Below are 17,407 nucleotides of genomic sequence, written 5' to 3'. Positions count from 1 at the left end.
GGTGCATACACAGGACACAGGTGACACATTATTCCCTGTCCACTGCATACCTTTTATGTAACTCTCAATAAATAAATTGGCAAACAAATCAACACAAAGAGCGTTTGTTCTGCTGACAGGTGACAGTACTTCCACTCAGACTGGAAAACAGCACAAGAAGGTAAATGCAAGAAGCTCAAGTGAAGAGACTGTGTCAGGTTTCACGAATGCTGTTAAAAAATTACTTATTAAAAGCTCCTAAATGAATGCTGTTTCTACAGCCACTGTGCTCCTGCTCTAACAGCCATCCTTTCAGAAGGTAACACGCATGTCCCTCAGCTTCCTAGCTCACAAGAAATTTTCAAGTAGCTTTGAAACAGCAGCTAAAAGTAGGACAATTAAGGAACTGTGTCTTTCAAACACTCCCACAGCAGCACAAAAACCACTGCCAGTGAATACCACTTCTAGTATCTTTGCTATAAACAAACATTCCATATACACGAATTTCTTTCAGAATCTTATCAACCCTATTTGGGATATAATCATCTCAAGGCTTCAAGTAATGTTAGAGCACTTTTTCATTTTTGCATTTAAAATGTATTTCTGCTTGACTTGTAAGGATTCTTCACTTCATTTCCTCCATGTCCTTCAGGTTTTACAGTGCACTAAAACCCCAGTGAACATGTCATGCACTGAGAGGCCACACAGGCATCAGCACTGTTTGTCAGTCTACTTCTTATCGGAATGGAAGAGGTTTCAAGAGGCAGAAAAGCCTCCCTCCAAACTTATGCATAATTTTTTAAACAAGCACATTCAGAAGATTTCTCCCCCCTTCTCTATTGAACCAATGAAACATTTCTGCTACACTGCAATAATCAGTACGAACCACATGATGCAGCATTTCCAAAAATAGACATGCCTGCAGAACACGCAGTTTGGCGTCACTTCCAAGAACAGAGGAGGAATCCAGCAGCATTTTGCATATATGGGAATTCTGAAGGCTGTTTTTCATACCTGATGCTCCAGGAGTAGCAGCAGCCGCTGCATCCTCCATGAGATCTCCTTCTTCCAACTCCATATTACTGCTGTATTCCACATCATTTTCTCCAGACCTTAGGAGATGATTGGGTGGAAAAAAAAACATAATTATTAGCTTTTTTCAGCTCTTCTTAGACATTATGGCACATACCTTGAAAACATAAAACACTGTAAATAGTATTTTCTGCATCCAAAGCTACACAAACTGAATAAAAAACAAAGGGTGTTAACTGACTCGCTAACGAAGAGTCCAAAAGTGCCATACATATCTAGACTGTAAAATCTGATCCTGCAAACTTCTATATTTGTATGTGTTACAACACATTCTCCTGTTTTAATGAAGATTCTAGGATCTGACATCGTCTCAGCTAAGAACCTTAAATTCTCTAGTTTAACTGTCCTCATTATCACTCTCCTACTACTACAACACTTCCTAATACCAAACCTCTCTCTCGTTACAGTGAAGAAACAGATTTCTTAATAGTGTTTTGGGAAAGAACCTTCACAGACTATCACTTGTCAGACAGAATACAACACTAAAAAAAAAAAATTAAGAGATCAGAAAGATAGTAACAAACTGACCGAAAACTCAACGTTTAATGTTAACTCTACCAGTTCTTGCTGTTTCCAGAATAAGAAACACCCTTCACATCACACTGGAATCTACCCACGCCCTGTGCTACAGCAAATCAATCAGTTTCCATTGGAATTAGGATTAACCTGTCAGACAAGGTGGTGATCTGAAAGGCATTTAAAGTTACTTACATAGTCTCTTCATCGATATCATTTTCTTCAGTGTTACTAGTTGCTGTTGAACTAGCTGAAGAGCTGCTGCCATCAAGGTGATTCACTTCATCTTCTCCAGCAAGATCTATATCCAAGTCACCATCAGAGAGCTCATGCTACCAGAAAAATGGAACAAGTCTTTATAAAAAGAAACATTTCAGTTGCATTCTGATGGATTCATCAAAAGCTACCAACACAAACTCTCTCCCCAGAGCATCAAACTATCACACAGGAATTAGGAGGGTCTCGAAGCACAGTAAAAGCCGGTAACAAATGGGGGAGTTGATTTTTCAGCTGCGAAACTGAAACTTGGAAAATTTTTTGTGGTGGGATCTATTAGCTCTGCTTTGGAATCTCTTAGGTCATCTCTCGCTGCTAGCTCTCCAGTGTGTTGTCTCCTAATTCCATATGGAGGATAATAGATCTAATAAACAATTCAGAAGTTCACCTATGTTTCTACTGCTACCCTATCACAAAAAGCTACACATAAATGAAGAAGCAGGGAAAAGACAATTCCTACATTAAAGTCTTCACGCTGGATCTTCTCTTCCTCCTCTTCCTTGCTATCTCGCACTAATCCTGGAGCAGCAACATTCTCAAGTAGTGCTTCAGTGCTTTGTCCAGATTTCTTTGATCTCGATTCTGGACAATCGTCATTCTGGGGACTAAGATGAGTATCTGGAGGTGAAATGCCTCGTGATTTCTGGGTCCGGGAAAGTTCAATTGCAAGCCTCTGAAATTTTAGAAGGATACACATTAGAAGGTAACAATGGAGCATCATCATCAAATCAAGTCTGTTGACTTGCATATATACTATTTTAATAGCATCCAATATCAAATTACTAATAGCAACCCAAATAAACACAACTGTCAAACGTGAACACTGAAACCTAAACCAGGCAATTATTGGTCAGTAAAAGGTGATTTTTACAGTAGTATAGATCCCACTTACTTCTTTAAGGTTATTTATTTGTTGGATATAACTTGTCTGAGCAGCTTCTAACTGAGCAATGTACCAGTGTTGATCTCTGCACTTCTGGAAGAAGGTTGGCGAGCGCACCTGGAACCTTCAAAGGAACATTTGGAAAGGGTTTTTTAAGGACTTTTTTCTTCTTTGTTTTGGTTTGTTTTTTGTTTCCCCCTCAAAATCCGAAAAGCCCTGCATAAAATTATACAACCTGAAATACAGTGATAAAATAAACTTGACAACATACAACATCCTTCTATACTCAGTATCCTGAACGCAGTGAATGGCAACAGGAAGTATTTTGAAGGAGAAGCAGTTATACAAGAGGCGTTTATCTTCACAAACCAACACTAACAACATTAACACACTACAAAGCATTTAACAGAAGCAAGAGTAGGACTGTACAGAGAGTACTTGAAGTAGCTGGATAAAGCATCTATATTTTGTCTTAACACTGCAACTCCCATTGACAGCATTAGTTCTCTTATATTACAGATTCCCTTTATTCCCAAAGTTCTCCTATTCTCACTATAACTGTTTCTGAAGAGGGGGAGAAAACACCCTTTTCCTTTAAATCAATTAGCTACAGATCCCTAACCCAGGCTTATTAGTGTCAAGCTTAGCTACTTCTCAAAGAAAAAGATATGCTTATAGTTTCTACAACTCCCTTCAGCATATTCTCTTTAAAGCTTACGACACTCAAATCCATTTATGGCAAAACATGCCACAATTATTTTAAATTCAAGTACTTAATTATTTCCTATTTCAGCTGCAGGTGTGATACATTGTGAAATGATAGCAGTAAAGAGCCCCACTAAGTTGCCTTCCTTACCTTAGGATCACAGTGTCATTTTGCCTGTTTAAATAGCCTTCATTGGCTAGCAAGTCTAAACGAAAGAATCTGTTGTAACCCCAGCATTCTCCAACTTCAAAATCAGAGGCAAACTCTCGAATTATGTTTTTGGTGGGATCGTTAGTGGACTGGTGAACCATTTCTACACGGTACTCATACCTACACAGGGGAAAATCACAGGTATTAAAACCAAAATAAAGACACTGGAACTGCTGGACGCATCAAGTCCAACAGAAGCATGCTTCCCGGGAGGCTCACAGGCTCAGATGAAGAAGTGGTTTGGTCTGGTAATTTTACTGAACTCTTATATAAACAGTTGAGTAGGGGAGAAAAGTAATAATAGGGAGAATGGTAAACCAGCTCTAGGGTTGAATACTAGGAAACAGATGCTTTTCTCTGTTGTTTTGACAACCTGCTTTTTATCTTGAGAAAGCCACGAAGTAACAACTTACTATCTTTGGGTATGATTCAAAGCTTCTGGACAACAGAAGTCCTGCTGTTCTTTTTAAGAGGACTCTGCATCAGTCCCAGCAACACTATAGAACTTGAGGTCATTCTTTGCAAACCTCTCCAGACGCTTTGTCAATTGAAAATAAATAAATAAATAAATCAAGCCAGCTGCTCTTACTAGAGGTTTACTTACTTGGATGTCTCTGGCAATCCAGCAGACAGCTCCAAGAACACAGACAGGTAGTAGCCCCGTACAACACCATTTCCATCCTTGAAATAAATCAAAATGAGAGATAAATTGATTAAAATAAGAAAGCAAAAACCAGAAAAACAAAACACCTTGACATACCCTTGAAGTTGAGAAAGCAGCTTCAGTCAGTAGAGGATTTGCAACAGCACTTTATTTTGTATACTACAGTTTTGATTTTAATCTTCTGTGACCTGGAACTCTAACGTGAACCAACAAGGCGTTTGCATCTCGGATACAAATCTCAAAACAGAGCTTTAATTACTCTATTAACACTTTAAGGATTCAAATAAGTGGAAGACTGAACAGATAATTTATTTAACATATAGAAAAAGCAGAAAAAAGCTCATAAGATCTACCTAGAAGTTTATTATATTCCAATTCTCAAATTTTCCATGTGAAACCAGCTCAAGTTAAACATTAGTTCTGAAATATTTTCCATACAGCTGCATTTCAAAGCTACTTAGTATTTGAAATAAGAGCCATTTCTTTACAAAAAACATGCAATGTGAAAAAGTTAGGTTAGTTAACTGAGAAACAATATTAGAATCACTAGAAAACAAGAAAAAACACGGCAAAGCCTCCATCACACTCACCTTCATCAAGGATGAAGAATGGCTCAACTGGAATCCTCTAGGTTGAAGAAACACTTTAACTTACCATTTGAAAAATAAATTTTCATGCCTTCTGACAGCACACCTTATGTAGTCGGTCCTGAATTTACAATACTCTGAAAACTTACACAGGGGTCCACCTCTGCACCACAGGAATACAACTCTGTGCAAACGTGGGCTTAGCAGATTAATCAGCTCTCTGAAGATGACATGTCAACCACTAACAAACCAACCTGTACTCCACAACTGAATACTTCTCCAAACACAGCTGCAGTAGCAGCCAGAGCTTCCTGGAAGCACTGACCAGGCTATTGGACTGCAAAATGATCCCACCTTCTGGGTTAACATTCCAACACTGACAAAGATGCTGCTTCAGAAATCTTGACTATTCAGCCCACTGGAAGGACATTAGTACAATACACACATTTTAACATGTATTCTCAGCATCTGAGAACTGGATGCACAGTAAAACAGATCCCCCTTCGACTAATACCTCGTCCTCTTCCCAACTTCCCAAATAAGTGTTATTCTTAAACATAAATACTTTAAGTTATTCTATACTTCAGTTCTGCAAGAAATATCTACAAAAACCACTCAGACAAAAATAGTAAAAATCTCTATTACAGTTCCTATGGCATATTAGCAAGACCTATTTTTAATTGCTTTTAAATTAACCAGATTAACTACACTGAGAACGTTCGTGCTGCACATCTGGACACGGAGCAGGAATACTCCGGTGGCTGGTGATCAACTCTACAACCTTATTATGTTCTTTTCATACACAACATGAGAAGAAACTAACTGATGTTTCCTTACAGGAGAAGCACACGAATGCTGGTGAAGTTTTTTGGGTGGAATAACGACTCAAATTGAAAGCATAACTCACTGGATAAACTTTTAATCTCCAGCAAAGTCCTGACACTTGCAGAGGTGGACTGTAAACAGGATCTGCTCGCTGACGCAACGTACTATTGAGAAAAGAGAAAAAACATTTGCTATTGGGACAAAGCAAAACCCTCCATAAAAGAGCAAACTGCACTCACACTTGCACTCTTACCCACCAGAACCGTCCTTCTTGCTGCACAGAGCATGAAGCAGCACAAGACCTGTGCAGAATGTTAAGTGTCCCTACAAATATATGTGTCCTTATATAATTATCCAATCTTTTTTTAAAAAGGGAAAAATAAGTAGTTTGCCTTTGCTATGGAAAATCTTTTTAGCTAACAGTTTAGCCAGAGTTAATTTTTCACCTGGTAAGTGAGATTTTTGATTGAATTCCTATAGCTTAGTTCATATCTGACAGTTTTCTGCAGAGACGATTCTGTGTTTTGAAGACTACTACTCATGTACAAAGAAACAGAAAAAGCTTCCCAATATTCACAGCAATTTAAAATACATTCTTACCTGAAGTTTTCCAAGACAAATGTAGTTGAGTCATAGGCTGGAACCAATTCACTAATGGGAAGGAAAGACGTAAATACATTAAAGTTGAGTAACATGACATTAAAAATCCCAACTTTCGGAATTTCCAGAAGCATTTAAAATTAATTAGGTCACCAGAGCCACTGAAATTCACTAGGACTATACTGGGTTATTTCAGTACTTCCGAAAATTCCATTTATAAGCCTTCTCTCCACCACCTCTCCATGTGATAGCTCACTATAAAACAAATATTTAATGTAATGAAGGGAAGAGCAACCAGAAGTATTTAAAGGGATTTGCCCTTTTATATGTGGTGGCTAATAATCTCTTAATATGGTGAATTTTTAACATAAGACTCCTTGATAGTTCCTAGAAAGGATGAAACTACTGCATGGCTGAAAGCACTAGGCTCAAATGATTTGTTTTTCAGAGCAAGAGATACCTAAATGTTCATTTTCCAACAGCAGTAAGATTTGAACTCCCCTTAGAGAGTCATTTAATTATTCTTTTCAGAAAACACATCAGGAAAAAGTTTTGAGATTGCCTTTAAAAGCAAGCTGAACCAATTTTTGCTAGAGAACACAATTATTTGAAGAATTCTTTCAAGGCTTCTCCTACTATCAATTTTTTTGAGACACTTCAGCCAGCTAGCCTAAACTCTCAATAGAATTCCCCAGAATCCAGCACCAGCGGCACTCTCTTTATGAAGAATTGTGCTATGAAGTGGTTTTGGCTATATATTCTGAATTAAGGTGACATGCACAGGCATTTCATGAGAGCCTTGCAATTATATACCCAGGGAACCAGTAATAAAAGAAATAGGACAAATGAGTAAACTAAGTGTAAAAGAGAAAAGAAATTGTCAGCTGGAACCCACTGTCCTGACTCCCCAGCAGGGACTACAGACATAAAATAAGCCCTACCAGAACAGAAAAGCCTACTTGCAGCACAGGTTACTACGGGGAGTAATTAAACAGTTTAAAATTTTCAGTGTATAAGCCTGGACCCAAATTCAGTCAGAGATACTAAGTTTAACACAGGAACGGACAAAATCACATTACTCCCCAGAATACCACTGCCACAGCTCATACTGCTGAGAGGGTGGGTATCAGGCAACCTCTCTACCAGCCACCTACCATCTACTCTCTCAAATCCACCTGTTAAAATACAGTGGCACTCTCCTGTCATAGCTTTACAAAAGGCTGACATACACAAGAATACATCTACCTCCCAGATTAGTGGAATGTCCTCCTCCATACAGTGGGGTACAGCAAAATGAAAGAGATACTCTCCTCTACTTTACTCTAAACATTTTTTAACAAGCAAACCAAACCTTTGTAAGATGACTTGCAAGTTTAAACAAAGGATTTGCTGACCTTGTGAAGTCTGGGGGGACAGGAGTGGTGACAAATGAGGCCATAGGCTTCCGATGAACCTGCTGGAACATCATCAGGATCTCTGAACTTTTGGATATCAACTCACTTTTACTGCACGACCGTAACTATGGGAAAAAACAAGAATGAAAAACATTAGTAGAAAAAGTAAGTTTTGACCACTTTTGTTTTAAAAAATAAATAGCACATCTGTTACATCTTCAGAAAAATTACCCACAGTGCAATGTAAAATGAAGCTTGGAAGGTTCTGGGTTGTTTGGGGTTTTTCATTTGTTTGGGTTTTATTTCCCTTAAAACTTGTCAACTCCTAAGATGAAGAATTTGCCTACAATAGCCAATGGTTGTGTGTTCTACAATTTCTGTTAGGAAATTGAAATGGATATTCTGTCTCACTCCAAAGCCTGTGAAACCAATTTGTGAAGTTCCGAATGCTTAAGACTTCAAAACTCTACAATGAAAGTTACAGCAACTACCATGTACTTCACTTAGGTTGAACTAATTTATATAGAAGATGTCTGATTAATATTAAGTCACATCTATTACTGTGTTTAGGCAATAAAAAGTAGATCAATCTATAAATGACACTTAATTAGACATGAGGATAATTTGTCAAATGCATCACAACACAGCCATAAAAGCTCCTTATTAAATGGTTCTTTTAGGTTTTAGTTATTCCTTTCTAATGTTCTAATGTTCCTTGAACAACTAGTACTGGATTTTCTAAACCTCTTTACTACAAGAGACAAATATACTCCACTTCTTAATTATACTTTAAATATTGGAAAAACATATCAGATTTACATTTCAAACTTTGTCTGGCTTAAGTGAGACTAATATGTACATTTTTAAAAGTCACATTGTTGCTATGAGTTCTTCAAATAATTCTATCACTTTCACAAAAAAAGAACATGAAATTCAAAGCCCTTCTTGACAAAGACCTAGACTTTAAGTAAGCAGTAGAGACCTATACAGAAACATGCCACATGTTTGCATGTTCTCACATTTGTTTTTAGTTAATAAGCTTGTCCTATTTGGAGGGAGGAGAGGTCATGTTTCACTAGCACTGATTTATTATTATTTTAATGTGGCTTTTTTCTGAAAAAGAGAAGCTGATCTGCAGAGCTGCATACACACTGCTGTGCAGGTTTTAGAACATCCTCATTTGGGATGCAATCTATGTAATTTCACAGAGAGCTCTCAACAAACAGACAAGAAAAATACATATATTATGTATATAAATAAAAGTAAATAAATAGATAAAACATCTTCTTAGAAAGACAGGTGGACAGAAATAAACAGCTAGAACCAGTTCAGTTTTCCTCAAAAGAAGAGAAACAAAACATTTTTGTTTATTCTTAATTTATAGCCACCACTGTTCATATGCAGTTGACAGCAGCAGAACTAACAGAATCTACCCACACCACCTACATGCTTCAAGTTCAAACTATGACAGAGAGGATTTGCAATGTTACCTTCAACAAACGTATAACTGTGTAGTTTTCTAGGATACTGCTACTAATCCCTGCACTAGTTTTTCAAGCCACTTGTTTTTAAGAAGAAATTGTGTGACCTAAGACCACTTCAATGAAAAGATACCCTCAAAAAATATACATCAATTAATAGTTTTAAAATAAATCAAATAAGAAAGGCTGACTGAGGAGGGATCTGACTGAGGAGGGATCTGTGTAATGCAACATTTCAGCTCTTTTCATAATCACCTGATGTTCTACTTCTTGAAGCAGGGATTCCAGAAGTTCAGTTTCTTGAGTAAGTGATGTCTTTTGACCTGTTTAATGAGAAGATGACATGTTTAAAGAAAAAAACCACCCCACAACTCACTGGATTTTAAGAAACTAAGCTTTTTCTTTTTTCTTCACCTGGAAGCTCATCCAGAACCTACTAAGGTAATGGATATCTAAATATACAAAGGTTGATTGAGAAAGCATTTTAAAAGTAAGCCTACATTTTTAATTAGAGCTGTAGTAAAGAACTCACTTGAGCTTAAGCCAGTAATGAATCATTCTGTGTCCCAGAAATGGCAAGTTTGTTGTTCTAGGGTGCTTTTTTGGACATAAAATTAAAATAGACAGGTTTGACTTCACTTCCATCACACATTACACACCTGAAGAGTTTGGCAGCTGTTAGAAAAAAGGTGTTACATGAACAAAATGTTAACCTGAACATACAAATAATTATGATACCCTACCACAGCTTTAAGACTGATCTTTAACCAGTACACACTAACACAAATCTTGTGACCGATTACTGTATTCAACAGAGGCACAAAGTAAGTATGAATCCTGGATTTCACTTAAAGGAAACATTTTAAAGTATTGACATGTATTTGAAAACGTACTTGAAACATAGCTAACATCTATTTATTATATTGTTTCTAATGAAAATGAACTAAGAGAATAAACACAAGCATTATCAAAGCTAAGAACATTTTCCAACAATCAACATTCCAGGTTTTCTTTGGATGGGTTACAGGGAGATGGGAGGCATGTCTGCCTGTATGGGAAGATTTCAAGCATCAGAAATACATTTTCAGCACAGCTATTTTACTGCCTTACTTTTATTTCCAAGACAAGTACATAGATACAAGTCAAAGATCTTTTCTCTGTGTACTTTAATCTATTTGTTGTGTACCTTACAAAACTAAGGTCATAAGCGTAACATTTCAAGAGTGTCTAAAGAAAGATGTCACCTTTACTATGTGCTCATATCAATGCATTATGGAAAGGAAAGCCCATGCAGAATAATCAAAGCACAGATGCAAAATTAGCTGAGTAAAGCAAGCACAGTTATAGCCAACTGTGAAACAGTCAGTCCTTCTCACTGAAAGCTACACTTCATTTTTAGTAATGCATCACCCAACTTCTCACCTCTCTACGGAAATAGAGCTAAAGTGACCGGTCCCCAGTTAGCAAAAGTGTCAGGAACCAGACTAGCAGCTCTAATTCCAGACACCATGTTCTTCATTCGCAGACAAGGCTGCCTGTATGTATGGACTGAAGTGCTGCTCACCAGACAGCTCATACAGATTTCTCATTTTTTAAAATTACATTAAAAGGAGCATATATATTAAAAAGATGTCAAAGCACAAAGACAGACATCTTGGCTAACAGAAATGATGGTGTATAAACACTCCAGGTGAAAGGAACTAAACATCTTCCAATTAGACAGAAATGTTCTCCAAGTTATTATACAGGAGTTTCCAACAGATCTAACCAGGTTACATCTAACAACTTAGAACTGTATCACAGTAACTACATGATTAATTAAAAGCTTTGCTGCAGGTAGAAATCTTCTAACAGTGCTTAACTTGCTTAAACACCATAATGTGTGTAAGGAGTCATACTTCCAGGGCAAGAAAGTTTATTAATAGATTTACACATAATTAATATATTGTTCCTATGCATAAATACCTACCCATCAATGTTATAAGCTTATTCTTTAGCTGAGTGTCTAACCGGGCAATCATCATCTCCACTGCATTCCTGATTTCCCGAACTCGTTCATCCTTCGCGCTACGCACTGCATCCACATTCCTCTCCTAAACCAGAGTTCAGGAAAAAACATGCACAAAATCAAAACCTTCACACTTCTGCATGTTTCACTCTTTTACATGTTGGCTCCTTTCTTTCCCGGGCTTTCCTACAGTCCCCTCCAGCCCTATTTCTCTCTGAGGAAAAAAAAAAAAAATAAAAATATAAAAGAAAAGAATCCAGGTCTTACTGGAGTTCACTTATTTCGAATAAGAAAATAGGAATGTGGGTTTAGATGAGTTGTATTACAGGCTGTTCCCGAAAATATCCTTTGACTTTTATGGAATACATAAGCGTGCCCTCTGGTGGGTGTCCAAAGGTTAACAGTAAAGATGAGCAACATTTTCTCATTGCATATGGATTTGTCATATGGGAATTCTTTAGTATCAAAATTTCTAAGTAAACTGCCATCTTCTCTTCTGTAATATGATCGACAAAGAAAAAAGTCACCTTCTTGGTAACAAGAATAATTTGATAAAAATTATGTCCTTCACCCTGGAAGGTGAAAGCAACAATCCTCTATAAACATTTGGGGGTTGGAACTAGATGACCTTAAGGTCCTTTCCAACCCTAACCATTCTATGATTCTACAAATACTTACAAGCAGCCTACATGGTGATGTAACAGTCACAAAACCCCTACTGAGACTTGTTTAAAAAACCAACAAACCAACTTTCTTGTGCAAAGACTACATGATAAATGTACCAGCATTCAGCAGACACAAAAATAATCCTCCCTAGAATACAAGAAATGAATTGCTGGGATTCCCACTAAAAACTGCCAAAGCTGAACATGTCAATATTTGGATATCTAACACATTTACCCCTATGTGGAAGAAAAAAGAGGTACACAAACTCCAAATCTCTAACTGATGAGCTGCTTTACAGCCCATCCTGTAAGCTCAAATACAGTTTATTCTCCTGAAGAAAGGAAAATGAGTTCTACCAAAAGCAACAGCTTCTGAACAGGCGCTGACACCACCAGGAGCCTATGAAATGGTGTATTATTTCCATGCCCCAGTTTACAGTTATCTGTTGACAATGGTGTACTACAGGAAAACTTAACATTATCTTGGATCAGTTTCTTACCACTTCTTGAACCAAACTGATCAATTCCATGAGTCTCCTCCTCAGCTTTACCACTTCTTCATTGACTTTCGTGACATGTTGCTCGTAGATTTCTGCCAGTGGCTTAAAAGTATGTCCTCCATGCTGTTAGAAAAAGAGAGGAAGGAGGTAGAGAATAGAGCATCTCATTTTAACTTCATTCCACTCCTATTAAATTACTGAAAGAGAGGGGGAAAAAAACACCTTCTGTGTATCACTCATTTTGGAAAAGTTCCAAAGCAGATTGTATGTAGGAAGTCTGCCTTTTGCTTCCCTTTGTAAGAAGTCATGAATTTGGCTTTCATAGCATCAAAGCTTCCTGTCAGGAGTCTCAAGAGGCCCTCAAAGATAAACTGGTTCATTCACTGTGCAGTTCTCTAATCAATCAAATAACAACAGAAGGATTATTTTATTTTTATTATTATTACTAAAACGCCCTTCCCAAACAAAGGCAGCACACTTTTAAACCACTTATATTCCAAACAATGACAGCAGTCTCTCCTTCAAATACACAACTGAAATGAAAGAACGGTGCTAATAGAGCTTTCAAGATCCTCAGGATTACAGGCCAAAACATTTAAGTAATTTAAGAGTTATCTGTATTTTCTGAGAAAGACTTCTACCTTTGCTCATAAAGTTCTCACCACCCTCTCATGCAACACATCATGAGGTGTATAACAAGGAAGGTAATTCTGACCTCATTTCAGCAAAAATTCAGTTTGCTAATTATAAACAGCAGACAGCTCTTCAAACCTGATGTTCATATTATATTATAAATACACATACCATTGCAATATTTGCATGGCAGTTCAACAGCCATTACAACAGTTTCACAGCATTTCTATTTCTTCAAACTGCTGTCAAACAGAACACTTGCAGTCTCTTACTGCAGCACACCATGCACACGTAAGCAAGCATTTTCTCACCATTCCTCCCCAAAGTGCACACTGGTGGCAGATACACTTCTTACAGGTCCAGCAGAAAACACTAAGTTTTTCATGATGATTTTCACACCTTAAACAAAAAAACACGCGTATTATCAACAGAAAATAGCTATGAATTTTCTGCAAATTTAATTTAACATTTTCACCTGGTTTGCTATCCAATACTGAGAGTAAAAATACCATCAATGAATCAATCCCATTATTAAAGTCCTGAATATATGCTACCTAAAGTAACCACAGAGCAATGGCTCACAAGCTATTTGGACAAATCGATTTTTGTCATTTCTTAACATTTCAGAAACAGCATCGATCAACAGACTGAGCACAGATCGGGACAGACCTTAAATACAGGCCTCTCCCTTTCCCCTCCATTAGGATTCAGGAACTTGAGGAGGAGGCAGGCACAGAACACACAATTGGTCCCTGTCCATTTATCAATGCTTCTTCTCACACTTTTCTCCTTCAAATCTCCAGAACGTATCTTAAAATACGTAACAGGACTGCTAATGGGATAAAACCAGGAGAAAAGCCAGCTGAGAAAGTTCTGAGTTGCTCCTATGAAGAGAATGTATCAGAAAATACAAGAGGCTCCAAAGACAGGGAAGGAGAGAAAACTGCAGTCACGTGACAGATGTAGTAATAGTAGTGCTTTCTGTGAGAGTTTATGTATTTTCTTTGCTGGGCTTATCAATTACATTCTCACACAGGACTAGAAGACACCTTCTCAGAACAGCTTGTCTGCTTTTATGTGCTGAGATACCAAATGAGCACCCACAGTCTTAATGGGACTGCAAAATGAACAAGCCACTGAGAGGAAACTTTTATTTCAGCTGTATGGTCTCTAAGAAGGGCTAGGAGCCTTAAGAAATATTACCACCCTTCATGTTTCCTGTATCTCTCATTTTAACTGTATTGAGCCAAACTAGTAGTTTTCTAGGCAAAGACACTGAAGTTTTTCTTATTCCATTAAGTATGACAGAAATGAACTCCAACTTTTAGTCAGACAATGAGCACAATTCAGCTTTTAAGTAGAAGTTATCAGTTTGTTCAGCTCCTCAGAATCTGGGAAACTAAAAGCCTGCTTATATAAGCAAACTGCAATATGCTTTATGTGAAGAACGCTCTATTTACTTGTCTTTCTCATTTTCTTCATGCTTTGTGAGATTGCAGAGTTGAAGTGTATCAAGCTGCTGTGTGACTTCTTCTGCCCAACGACAGTTTACAAGCTCTCGTAGCTGCAGCGGGGCTCTGCAAGAAGCATTGCTAGAGTTAGAGCAAGAACTCGGCTCCAGGAGCCAGAAGAGAAGCATCATTGACTTAATTCAGTTCATTGATTCTACACTATTGGAAAAACTCATGGGCAAAAAAGCAGAAGCTGTACTAGTTATTTTGCGAGGGGGGGGGTGGAATCCAACCAAAAACCAAAGTAATGTTTGAAGTCAAATTGGGGAACCCAAGAACTATTTCCAGATTTTTTGAGACTCCTGGATAATGCTGGGAAAATAATTTTGTTTCTCAGTGCTTCTTCAATTTCTCTCATTATTCTGCTATCCCCAGTTCAATGCTTTAACTATCCCTGTTGTGAAATTAAGATATATTTACCTCCTTACAAGCACTTTAGAGCTAGTGATCAAACACTTTAGAAGCTCAATATTTAAGAAGTTCCGTAGAAATGGTCAGTTAGTTGGGTTTAAATACTTTCCTTTCCTTAGGGGAAAAGAATATGCTACCTTCCAATTTTTGGTCTATCACAAGCTAGAATTGCTAAGTACCCAGAACTAGAAGTGCTAACAGAGGCCAGGGCTTGCATTAAAAAAAACCCAAACCAAACAAACACCACGCTGTAGCTACCTCTCAGCCAAATCCGCAACACACAAGGGAAGTCAGACAAATTACAGGTGTAAAAGATAAAACGCAGACATTTCAGTCTGAAAACTGAAGTTTCTGGTCTCAACTCTTGTGAGAAGAATATAAAGAGTTCTAAGGGGAAACACCATCTAGTTACTCTTATTACACCAATTACATGCACTGAAAACAGCAGCGTGACAGAAGAAGAATAAAGATCTTGCTTAGCTTGTCGCAAAACTCGAACATATTTTACAGAAAATATTATACGAGGGTAAGTTTTTATAGTAACAGCAGAGAGCCCTTAAAAAAAAAAAAAAATAAATCAAGCTTACAAATTTAGTGCAACCTACACTGAAAAGAAGATTGATCATAACAGGACAGTACACCCAGTTCATGGTAATTTATTTCTGATACTAAGAATACCTTACCTACAGTGAGGACACTGAGCTCTTTGTTCAGTCAGCCAACGCTATGAAGGAAAAAGGAAAAACATTGTTAAAGAACTGGCTGTAAACAAAAGAACTGCAAGCAAATACATTCTATCATTAATTGGGAGTCTCCTCTTCTTCTTACAGTCTTTCTATATTGCCCCCTCCACCCCCCCTTTTAAGATTTATAATTTAGCTGTTCGACAACTTAGTCCCAGAGGTATCTTAGTAACAAAGGAACCACTTTTCTTTAAACGTCAAAGGCATCTTAGTTAAAAATATACAGAGAATTTCGAGGTACCAAGTATTTCTTTAGAAACCACACTTGTGGGGCAGACTCCCATAGTCACAGACCGCAGAGCGTGTTTCAACAAAAGAAAGCAAAAGATACAAGCCTATTTTTCAGTCTAAATTACAGTCTTTGAGGTAACTTATTTCTTCCTCTTGGGCTATTTATACACATATTAGATACCTGTGGACGAAGGATCAAATCCACAAGGACCCTTTGAATCCTTCTCTGCCAGAAAACTCCAAAGACAAGCAGCTGAGGAAGGAACTTCACCTGCCCACTACAACTTGCAAGTGTAAAATCACAGCAGTTAATGGGCTTATATTTGTCAGCTCACTACTACATTTAAAGATTCTCATGAATAATCTCTCACCACCCAGCAAGAATGTGTTGCTAACATTCTTAATGTGTAACATGAATCCATCACCTGTAGTTCTTGTCAGAGCTTTCAAAGCAAATGATTGTCTGTTCCAGTTTCTGGAAATACTACCAGAGGACTGAAAAACTCAGCTGAACTCTCTCCCACTGCACCAACAGCTTCCAGACTTCGAACTGAAGTGTTATACACTGGCAACCAGGACTTAATAAATGAATTGGGATTCAGATGCTGCTTCAGCCTGCTATACCAGGCTCACTTAAGAAAGATTTAGCCTGTATCTGCTTACACTATACTAGTTCGGTAAGTATTCTAAAACATCTCCAAGGTGACGAGAGGTGATGTTATGACCTTCCAGTGCTCCATACTGAGAGATGCCAAGTCAGCATTTCATTCCTGTCCCAATTTTGTGTCTTCCACACAGGCATCACTGACTCCGAAAAGATGCCACAGATGGGATCACTGTATGTCTGCTTCTTAAAGCAATTATCCAGATAGTCCCTATAATTAGCACTGCTGAATGCAATGCACAGCATGCCTCATTTTTCCTCAAGGAGTTGTAAAGGATCCTGAAAGGGAAACTGAAGAGCCCAGGGCAGGAAAAAGGAGTCCTTGGAGTGCCAGGGAAAGGGACAAGAAAGAAGCAAGAATGTGTTCATAAGATCAGTAAGTTTTAAGTCCATACATTTGCAAGAATAAACTATAATGAGGAAACTCACCCGAATACAACTGAAACAGCACAGCTTGGAGCAATGAGGACACAGGCGTGCATCACGCAATTTCTCCATACAAATAAAACATCGGAATACTTCAGCAATGCTCTGCAGAGGGTAGATTAGCACTACTGTTAAGCCATATACTTCAAGCATATCAGAGTTGCATTTATCTTCCAGGCAGAGTGCCAGGTTTCGTACACGCAGTCCCACTCCAAACAGCTACCAATAGCACATCTTGGAGTCAAAACACTATGTCAAACACAGTGGCTCTCCCCACCACTTCCTCCTACACTACACCAGCTCTTAGCACACATTTTGTAACACTTTTCTTCAAGAATGGTTTCTTTGTTTGGCTCATCTTTTTTGACGTGGGCCTTTCTGAAGCCTAGATATTATTCCTGC

The 17,407-nt window shown here is 37.9% G+C and overlaps 1 protein-coding gene across 1 annotated transcript in view; it reads right to left on the bottom strand.

Moving 5' to 3' along the window:
* TRIM37 (tripartite motif containing 37) overlaps nucleotides 1-17,077 on the bottom strand; it is a 26,168-nt gene extending 9,091 nt beyond the window's left edge. The window contains exons 1-16 of the mRNA XM_010014709.1: nucleotides 17,009-17,077; nucleotides 15,625-15,665; nucleotides 14,480-14,596; nucleotides 13,331-13,418; nucleotides 12,387-12,509; nucleotides 11,183-11,306; nucleotides 9,469-9,536; nucleotides 7,733-7,857; nucleotides 6,339-6,389; nucleotides 5,821-5,902; nucleotides 4,267-4,343; nucleotides 3,603-3,782; nucleotides 2,756-2,870; nucleotides 2,324-2,536; nucleotides 1,783-1,919; nucleotides 994-1,091 (exon numbers count right to left, since the gene is read on the bottom strand). Of these exons, the coding sequence (XP_010013011.1) occupies nucleotides 994-1,091; nucleotides 1,783-1,919; nucleotides 2,324-2,536; nucleotides 2,756-2,870; nucleotides 3,603-3,782; nucleotides 4,267-4,343; nucleotides 5,821-5,902; nucleotides 6,339-6,389; nucleotides 7,733-7,857; nucleotides 9,469-9,536; nucleotides 11,183-11,306; nucleotides 12,387-12,509; nucleotides 13,331-13,418; nucleotides 14,480-14,596; nucleotides 15,625-15,665; nucleotides 17,009-17,077 (1,708 nt within the window). The remainder of the gene's footprint in view (nucleotides 1-993; nucleotides 1,092-1,782; nucleotides 1,920-2,323; nucleotides 2,537-2,755; nucleotides 2,871-3,602; nucleotides 3,783-4,266; nucleotides 4,344-5,820; nucleotides 5,903-6,338; nucleotides 6,390-7,732; nucleotides 7,858-9,468; nucleotides 9,537-11,182; nucleotides 11,307-12,386; nucleotides 12,510-13,330; nucleotides 13,419-14,479; nucleotides 14,597-15,624; nucleotides 15,666-17,008) is intronic.
* Between the last annotated feature and the right edge of the window lie 330 nt (nucleotides 17,078-17,407).

This window comes from Nestor notabilis, unplaced genomic scaffold, assembly GCF_000696875.1.
Source record: "Nestor notabilis isolate BGI_N333 unplaced genomic scaffold, ASM69687v1 scaffold10425, whole genome shotgun sequence".
In the NCBI taxonomy this organism is placed as follows: Eukaryota; Metazoa; Chordata; class Aves; order Psittaciformes; family Psittacidae; genus Nestor; species Nestor notabilis.
This window is presented reverse-complemented; position numbering and strand designations above follow the sequence as displayed.